The sequence below is a fragment of the Anabas testudineus genome, chromosome 8 (assembly GCF_900324465.2).
Source record: "Anabas testudineus chromosome 8, fAnaTes1.2, whole genome shotgun sequence".
Classification (NCBI taxonomy): Eukaryota; Metazoa; Chordata; class Actinopteri; order Anabantiformes; family Anabantidae; genus Anabas; species Anabas testudineus.
Genome location: NC_046617.1, coordinates 19,724,735 through 19,733,527, shown reverse-complemented (window position 1 = coordinate 19,733,527; position 8,793 = coordinate 19,724,735). Strand labels below are relative to the sequence as shown.

General features: G+C 42.1%; 2 protein-coding genes across 3 annotated transcripts; both read right to left on the bottom strand.

The window, feature by feature from the left end:
- Positions 1-296: 296 nt before the first annotated feature.
- bglap (bone gamma-carboxyglutamate (gla) protein) lies at positions 297-1,692 on the bottom strand. Its single transcript, XM_026357841.1, has 4 exons — positions 1,635-1,692; positions 1,448-1,495; positions 529-613; positions 297-399 (listed from the first exon to the last, which is right to left on the bottom strand). The coding sequence occupies exons 1-4, from the start codon at positions 1,690-1,692 to the stop codon at positions 297-299; spliced, it is 294 nt and encodes a 97-aa protein (XP_026213626.1).
- A 2,055-nt stretch (positions 1,693-3,747) lies between these two features.
- Positions 3,748-6,364, bottom strand: mgp (matrix Gla protein). 2 transcript variants are annotated; one of them, XM_026357827.1, is made up of 5 exons: positions 6,262-6,364; positions 4,977-5,057; positions 4,819-4,848; positions 4,517-4,616; positions 3,748-4,313 (listed from the first exon to the last, which is right to left on the bottom strand). In XM_026357827.1, the coding sequence occupies exons 2-5, from the start codon at positions 5,035-5,037 to the stop codon at positions 4,157-4,159; spliced, it is 348 nt and encodes a 115-aa protein (XP_026213612.1). In that variant the 5' UTR covers positions 5,038-5,057; positions 6,262-6,364; the 3' UTR covers positions 3,748-4,156. The 2 variants fall into 2 exon arrangements, with proteins under 2 accessions (XP_026213612.1, XP_026213606.1); XM_026357821.1 differs by having other exon boundaries at positions 4,977-5,060; positions 6,262-6,358.
- Positions 6,365-8,793: the final 2,429 nt, after the last annotated feature.

Below are 8,793 nucleotides of genomic sequence, written 5' to 3'. Positions count from 1 at the left end.
GAAATCAAACAGTGAAACTGATTTCAGGTTCATGTTGTACTGTGCTGTAGCTGTGTTATCCTGGTGAGGCCCAGAAAAAGCAGACAGAGCAGGGTTTCATGTTTCTTTATTCACTTTAGTCACACAATAACAGAATTTAGTACACTGCGTCTATGCAGGACAGGAAGTCAATTCACTTTATTCTCTACCAGCTTTTACACACTTTGGGAAATTATTTTCACGTGCATCTTTGCATTAAGTTCAAAGAAGTGAAGAACGGGCTTCGGTGACCAACACTAAGTTGCGGTGTCTCTCTTTTAATAGGGGATCGGTCCGTAGTAGGCGGTGTAGGCGGCGATGATTCCATTTGTGTCCATCATGTGCTCACAGGCCAGGTTGGCCTCACACACTTCTCTCAGGCTGAGTGGAAGCAGACAGAGTTATTGATACTGCACATGACATCGCTCACAGTCAGTCGTGCTTTTTATATTGGAATAAAAAAAACATACGACGTCTCTCTATGTGAGATAAAAACACTGTGTGAAATACCTCTCCAGCTGGAACTGGGTTAACTGTGCAGCAGCTCGCTTCTGTCTCACCACGTTGGACGCCTCGTCCCTCTCCACAAACAAACCTGCACCGTGCACATTGAACACAACTTATATCAGTGTAAAATGACAGAAGACGTCAGTGAAGCCAACATGAAATGCAAACTGCAAGTCAGCAGAAACTACTGCTTTATTTGATTAAATCCAGATGTTGCAAATGAAATATAGATTAATACAAACTTCACACAGCGTTTTTATAATTATTCAGTTAGTCAGTTTAAATAACAAGAGTTTAAATACTGGGATCAGTGCACAGACACGACTGACATTACTACATTTCTTTTACATTTTCCTATAAAAAAAACAATAAAAAAACTAATGATCAGTGCATAAAGTGATAGAATTTACAATTAGCAGCTGTGCGTGAGTTTTTATATGATGATTTGTTAATTACACCAGAAGTTATTAATCTGTGAATAAAATGAATTAGCAACAGTTTCATGTATAAAAACTAAATATTACCTCATTCCAACTTTGCAAATATGAGAATTTACAGCTTTTTCTTGTAATAATAAAATTTTTTAATAGTGAGCATCAATAAGCAATTATACAATTTTTAAAACAGTGAGTTTCTGATGATGCTTTTATAGCTTTATGTTAAATGAAGGATCTTTACTCAGTACTTACCATACATAAATACATCATCCACTTACACCAGGTAAAGTACCAGCTGTATTTACTCAACTGACAAAATATTGGAAAGAGGTTCTCTGAGTTCTTTCGAGACTCGTGCTGCAGAGCAGCTGAACATAAACCAGCGTCCACAGAGTTTGTGTTGTGGTTTACGGCCTGTTGAAGCGACACTGTCAAACACTGAGAATATGACTTTCAGTTGAAGGAACTGTTTGATTAGATCTTACCTTCCTGAGCGGGGTTGTCACCGGCAGGCTGGGAGCCAGTGGAGGCATCTGTCAAACAACAAGAGATTCACTAGATTGGTTCTAGTCGTGAGTCGTTTCTTCACATTTTTACACTTAATGCACATTCTTGATGTTAAAATAAGCCTGGAGAGAGTTTTTCCTACAGATGCCGTCATGTTTCTCATACCTGAGGTCAGACAGACGACAGCCAGGGAGCAGAGAACCAGGATGATCAGCGTCTTCATCTTTCAGCTTCTCTTCTTCACGACTTCAGCAGCTCTGTCACTCTCCTCTCTTTCTGCCTCTTTTCTTACACATCTATACATAAATACATGCCAGGTTTACAGATGCAGCCCTCGCCATGACATGGGAATGTGATTGGTTAGGGAATCATGTATCACACACCCACACAGACGCAGAAACACACACCTCCGTAAAAATCATATATGCAAAAATACACACACAAGTCAGCAGAGATGAGACCGAGTCTGTGGCCTCGCTGCTTCCACAGGGTGATGAACAAACTAATTCCACCTGGCTTTGGTGATTTTAGCAGCTGCACACTTCATCAGGTGTTTAGTTTTAAAGATCAGAAGAAAACAGCTTTAAAAGAGACAAAGCCTGATGCTAAATATACAGAAATGAAGCCGTCAGCTGGCGACCTGCTGTCAGATGATGTGTTAATAAAACTTTTGATGAAACGTGGGGGCTGCAGTGCCAGCTGGCAGACTGGACCGGAGAGGTCAGAGTCTTGTGGGGCTCCCACACACTTTTACATTTAGGTTGCAAAGTGCAGGCTGCAGACAAACCCATGAAACAGGATGTGACATGATTTTAATCCGAGGGCTTTCTCTTTTATGACAAACCGCAGTGATTTCCTACATAAAAGCAACATTTCAAACCGAACCCAGAGTGTTTGAAGCCAGTTTTGAAAAGCGGGAAGATATTTTTACTAAGACAAGTGGGTGGTTTGTAGCAGAAAGGTTCATAAAGTGAGTGGAACATGTCATTTATTTTAATTAAACACCACTTTCCATGAGAAGAGTTTAAAAAAGTTTAAAGTTGAACCATTTCACACAACTCATCTTTAGTGTTCATTAGTTTATTAGACAGAGAAAACCTGACTGCATCTGAAGCATCTGAAGCTCTGAACCAGTCACATTTCCAAAACGAATCCTTTGAAAATGCCTTCTATAGATTTTTCCCTGTTGCTTGTTTAAAGTGAATATTTAGATTCTGGACTGGTCCCTGGGCTGTAATTTCACTGTCTGGGTCATTCTTGTCTCGTTTCAGGGACAAACTTCAAGAACTCAGCTTCAGGAAAACTTTAATTGTGCACATTTGTGGTTTTGTGGCAACACAGAAAAACAAAAATTCAATATGATTTTTATATTTTGCCTCTGTTGGTCTGTGCCATGCTGAGTTCTGCTGTGCACTGACCTGGGTTTGTCTCTGTGAGTGTCTGCAGATTCATCACGAGACTGCACGACACCAGGCACGATGAAATGATGAAGTTATGTAGAGTTATCTCGTGCACACAGACACTTTAATCATCACGTTTTTGTCTTGTATGGTGACGTCGAAGTATAATAATGAAAGTATAGTTCAGTATAATACTCAGGAGTACTTTGGAAAACATCCAGCGCTGTTACACGGAGAGGAAGCCAAACATGAACTCAACAGAAAGAGTCCACGTTTCAGTCGGTGTTCAGAAAGCAGCAAGTTACTCAAAGGTCAGAGTCCACAGCACGAGTCATGTTGGATAATATTAAGTGAATATAAATAGATTGAATGCAAAGTTTTACTATTAACAATCCAACTACAGGTATTTTACTACAAGTACTCTGATACTTGCAGGCACAGTTTGCTGATACTATACTATTACTTGTATTTAAATAGTTTGAAGCTGTGGTAGTACTTCTCCACTGTCTCCATATGTGAAAAGAACAACTTTGATACTTTACTGTAAGTACATTTTACTGATAGTACAGAACTTGTGCTTGTAATTAAGATTTTATTTTCACAGTGATCTCTGGGTACTTGATCTGCTGATGCAGTAACCTGCTGCTGAAAACTAAATTAAACCTTCTCACAAACCTCCTCCTAAAAAGAATGACTAACACCAAGTTGTTTATTTACCTTCAACACTAGTCCTGGTCTTTAAAACACATGTAGCATGAAAATTAGCCATTACATCAGATCCAGAAATCCTTCTAACATCTGTTACACATTGCAAACACGGGTTCTGAACACCAAATGCTCTCACACGCCCATGTGGCGAACAAATGGTCTAAACAGGATTAAAACAAAACCAGCAAAGGGAATTTTATTTTTCTTTTCAAAGCGGTGCTGCTCTGGATATGTGGGTGGATAATGTAGGAGAGAGTTAGTGGAGAGTAAGTAAAACACTTTATTCAAGAATAACATGTGAAGCTAATAAAAGCTGGAAAGGTGTGATAACAAAAAGTTATTCTGAGATTACATAAGAGATGAGACACGCGTATAATGATGTGCCTTCGTGAGGTCGGAGCCACACTGGACGCTTCGGTATTCATAAAATGTGTTTTCTTCGTGGATACTCATGATGCAGAAGAGGCCACAAAAAAAACACAAACACATAAATTCTATAAAATTGTGATTTGTGGGACGAAGGGATTCACATGCAGGCGATGACCATTATTCTGTGTTCGACAGCCTCATGCTCCGAGTTTAGTATCGACGTATCCCGGCCGGTCTCTGCGGCTGGTTCTGGGCTCCAAAGTATCTGTTGTAGGCCTGCTGACGGCCAACCTGAAAGGAGTATAAGCGGCAGGGACGGAAGTCCTCACAGGTCTCTGAACGCCTCTCAGCTGCAGACTTTATTTTCCTGGACAGGAGGGAGATAGAAAGTCAGATTAGATAGAAGATAGAAGGACTGGTGAGAGGAAAGAGACACAGACACACAGCAGACGTGAAGCCCTGCTTCTCTCAGTCGGGCTTTTTTTTCGGGCTCACTGTGGTTTTTATGTATGTGTAGAACGAAGGGAGGGTTTGTGCACTGTGTGCACGTCTGTGGTCGTGTGGTTTTACCTCATGAGGTCGTAGTAGTTGAAGCCTCTCACTGGGTTGTACTCATTTCTCCTCTGTGGCCTGATGAAGGAGTTGGCTCGGTTTGCTGGCACAAACAAATCTGGAACCACAAAACTTTACTAGACAAAAATCCCTGTTTTAGTGACGCCAGGCATGCTGTCGTGTAACCGCTCTGGGTCAGGTGAAGTTAAGACTGCGGGCGTGTTAGTGTCAGGTAAAATGCTGATTAAATACATTGAGCTCTGCAGGCGGTTAGAAGTGCATGCATGTTTTTCCATGATTGAGAGACAACATTAAATCACCTTCATCTGATTCTGTGCTTTCATGAGAGTCTACGGGAAAAACATGGAATCTGGTTAATCATAAATGATGAATCACAGTCTAAACAGGATATTTTACAGGTTCTGAATAGATAAAGACTGCAGCAAAACAAAGTGAGGACGTCAGGGAGGATCTGTACCGTAGCAGACGCAGAGAGCTGCTGCAGCACAGAGTGCCAGAAACTGAAGAAGGCTCCTCATCCTGGGGTTTGTTTATCTGCCTGCTGGAAGAGAGGAGAGAGGTGTTTTAGTGAATCAAATCAAGACCACAAGTACGAGTTCGATCGGAAGAGAGGCAAAAAACTGAAGGAGGAAGGAAGGAGGGAGAGAAGGTGGCTCAGATAGGAAAGAAAGAAACAGGAAAGATCCAGAAGCAGAGATATCAGATATAAGGCTGAAAGAAGCAAATGTTCTATATCTGCGCCTGTGGTTTTGTGCACGATGGCCAGAACCACAAATATAAATACTTTATATAAGCTCCCCTGTGGACATACGGTATGTCTGTGGACGTACCGTATGTCCACACAGTGCTGCAGGATTTCTATACGTGCCAATCGCCAACCAAAGATCTTTTTAGAGCTTTGGAACAAAGTTAAACTAGAACCTCAGATTCTAGAGAACAGACATGAGAGAATAACTGTGGCTGAGAATAGTTGACGAGCTGCCAACTAATGGAGTCCGGATACTTACTGCAGAGAATATCAGGTATTCTATACAACACACACACGCAGCAGGAGAACATGCATAAGATAAGGTGTGTGACACCTGTACAAACAAAAAGCCAGGTGTCTGTAACACACACATGCACATGTGCTGCGTGTGCATACCTGCAGTGCAGAAAAGCTTTCAAGCCTGTTTCTGTTTGTGGGGTTTGGACGAGATTCTGTTTCAGCAGCTTTTTCACCATCAATAGCAGCTTTGTACATAAACCCAAACACACACACACACACACACACACACACACACACGAGCAGAGCGCTCATAACATCGTCCCCTCAGGCTCATCTTGGCGTCAGTTGAATCTAGACTTACAACAAGCCTGGGGCCAAAGTTCAGAAAGCAACTTCCAAAGACAGCTCGACTGAGAGTGTGTGTGTGTGTGTGTGTGTGTGTGAGGTCTGAGTTTCTGCATGTCTTTTATGTTTGGAGGGTCCCTGAGGGTTCGTCCCTGCAGGCAGAACATGTCCACCTCATTGGAAAAAGCTGGTAGAGCTCAGAGTAAAGGTTGTTGTAGAAAGTTGTATAAGTCTCTGTAGCATGAGGACTGAATATTGCAGCTTTATACTGAAACACATTAAAGATGAACGTCGAGATGATGTTGAAGATAGATGATAAAAATGTTGAGAATATTCAGTACAAAAGAAAAAGAAGTCGGACCAGTTTAAACTCACCTGTTGCTGTGTAAAGAGGTTTTCATGTACTCACCGTGAACGATAACTGAGCAGTGAGAAGTCTTGGAATATCTCTGTGTGGGAAATGTCTCCTGAGGAATATTTCCTAATTCCTCAGTGCAAAGCTTTTATACTCACCTCCCCCCCCCCACCTCTTCCTTTCTACCCACCGACTCCCTCCCCCTGCCTCCCCTTAGCCAGGGCCCGCTCTCCTCCCTTCTGCTTCTATCAGCCTTCTTTTCCATCATTTAATAGACCGGGGCATTAGCTCACTCTCTCCCAACTCCCACTCCTTCACCAGGAACTTTCAGTGCTGTGGGTGATGGAAGGGCAAAACAAACAGCGGGTAAACAGAGCGGCAGGGAGGGGGCGAGGGACGGCCGCTACAGGGACATCGACGACCTGACGGTAGCAGGTCCATGATAATATTCACTGCACTTTGTCAGCATGGGGAGATCGGAGCTGAGGGAGGGAGAGTTGAAACCAGAGCGGCGTTTTTAATCACTGCACTTTAAACACATCATTTATTAAAATCTAATTCAAAGAGCTGGCAGCAGAACAGAGGTCAGAGCCGGAGCTTCACCTGTAGCTTCTTCTTTATTGTGATTTGATGAGACTGAAGTGCTGCAAGACAAATAAACTCATAGAAACCTCTTAAATGACCAATTACAGTACAAACTGAAGTGGTCACTACATCATTTTATCATCATTTCAGTGTTTGTAGTAAATATCTTTATTTTATGAGGTCACTATTGTTGTCATGTTAATGTTTTCCATTAAAAACATGGTAAAATATTTCATATTAATGTCTCAGTAAAGTTAGAGACGACGTTCAGTTGAGATTAAAATCAAACGCAGCAAAGACAACGAGCAGCGAGTTGGAAAGTCAGGAGCACAGGTTCATGTGCAGGTCTACATGTGTCTCATGTGCAGGTCTACATGTGTCTCGTGTGCAGGTCTACATGTGTCTTTTATGCAGGTCTACATGTGTCTCGTGTGCAGGTCTACATGTGTCTTTTATGCAGGTCTACATGTGTCTCGTGTGCAGGTCTACATGTGTCTTTTATGCAGGTCTACATGTGTCTCGTGTGCAGGTCTACATGTGTCTTTTATGCAGGTCTACATGTGTCTTTTATGCAGGTCTACATGTGTCTCGTGTGCAGGTCTACATGTGTCTTTTATGCAGGTCTACATGTGTCTTTTATGCAGGTCTACATGTGTCTTTTATGCAGGTCTACATGTGTCTTTTATGCAGGTCTACATGTGTCTTTTATGCAGGTCTACATGTGTCTCGTGTGCAGGTCTACATGTGTCTTTTATGCAGGTCTACATGTGTCTTTTATGCAGGTCTACATGTGTCTTTTATGCAGGTCTACATGTGTCTTTTATGCAGGTCTACATGTGTCTCGTGTGCAGGTCTACATGTGTCTTTTATGCAGGTCTACATGTGTCTTTTATGCAGGTCTACATGTGTCTCGTGTGCAGGTCTACATGTGTCTTGTGTGCAGGTCTACATGTGTCTTTTATGCAGGTCTACATGTGTCTCGTGTGCAGGTCTACATGTGTCTTGTGTGCAGGTCTACATGTGTCTTTTATGCAGGTCTACATGTGTCTTTTATGCAGGTCTTCATGTGTCTTTTATGCAGGTCTACATGTGTCTTTTATGCAGGTCTACATGTGTCTTTTATGCAGGTCTACATGTGTCTTTTATGCAGGTCTACATGTGTCTTTTATGCAGGTCTACATGTGTCTTTTATGCAGGTCTACATGTGTCTCGTGTGCAGGTCTACATGTGTCTCGTGTGCAGGTCTACATGTGTCTTTTATGCAGGTCTACATGTGTCTTGTGTGCAGGTCTACATGTGTCTTGTGTGCAGGTCTACATGTGTCTTTTATGCAGGTCTACATGTGTCTTTTATGCAGGTCTACATGTGTCTTTTATGCAGGTCTACATGTGTCTTTTATGCAGGTCTACATGTGTCTCGTGTGCAGGTCTACATGTGTCTTTTATGCAGGTCTACATGTGTCTTTTATGCAGGTCTACATGTGTCTTTTATGCAGGTCTACATGTGTCTCGTGTCCAGGTCTACATGTGTCTTTTATGCAGGTCTACATGTGTCTTTTATGCAGGTCTACATGTGTCTCGTGTGCAGGTCTACATGTGTCTTTTATGCAGGTCTACATGTGTCTCGTGTGCAGGTCTACATGTGTCTTTTATGCAGGTCTACATGTGTCTTTTATGCAGGTCTACATGTGTCTTTTATGCAGGTCTACATGTGTCTCGTGTGCAGGTCTACATGTGTCTCTCCAGCTGTTGAAAACAAAGGGGTTCGTAGAAGAAGGTCTGCGAGCTGAACCAGGTTTGAACCAGAACCAGAACCAAGTTTGTGTCGTGTGAAAAGTGATAAATGTTCATTAAGAGAACATTTCATAAATGATCTGACCTCAAGTTAAGGACACGAACTAAGTGAACTTCATCATCAGTGCTCAGCTCATATTAAAGTCACAGCAGGAGGAACAACATGGTTCTGTGTCTGTATCTGAGTTACGTAACAACACAGGCGTTT

Coding starts and splice junctions, on each gene's coding strand:
- bglap (XM_026357841.1), bottom strand. CDS start 1,692: ATGAAGACGCTGATCATCCTGGTTCTCTGCTCCCTGGCTGTCGTCTGT. Junction 614..1,447: donor TGACAACCCCGCTCAGGAAG/GTAAGATCTAAT, acceptor TGCACGGTGCAG/GTTTGTTTGTGGAGAGGGAC. Junction 400..528: donor ACCCAGTTCCAGCTGGAGAG/GTATTTCACACA, acceptor GCTTCCACTCAG/CCTGAGAGAAGTGTGTGAGG.
- mgp (XM_026357827.1), bottom strand. CDS start 5,037: ATGAGGAGCCTTCTTCAGTTTCTGGCACTCTGTGCTGCAGCAGCTCTC. Junction 4,849..4,976: donor AGCTCTCTGCGTCTGCTACG/GTACAGATCCTC, acceptor TTTTTCCCGTAG/ACTCTCATGAAAGCACAGAA. Junction 4,314..4,516: donor AACTACTACGACCTCATGAG/GTAAAACCACAC, acceptor CCTCCTGTCCAG/GAAAATAAAGTCTGCAGCTG.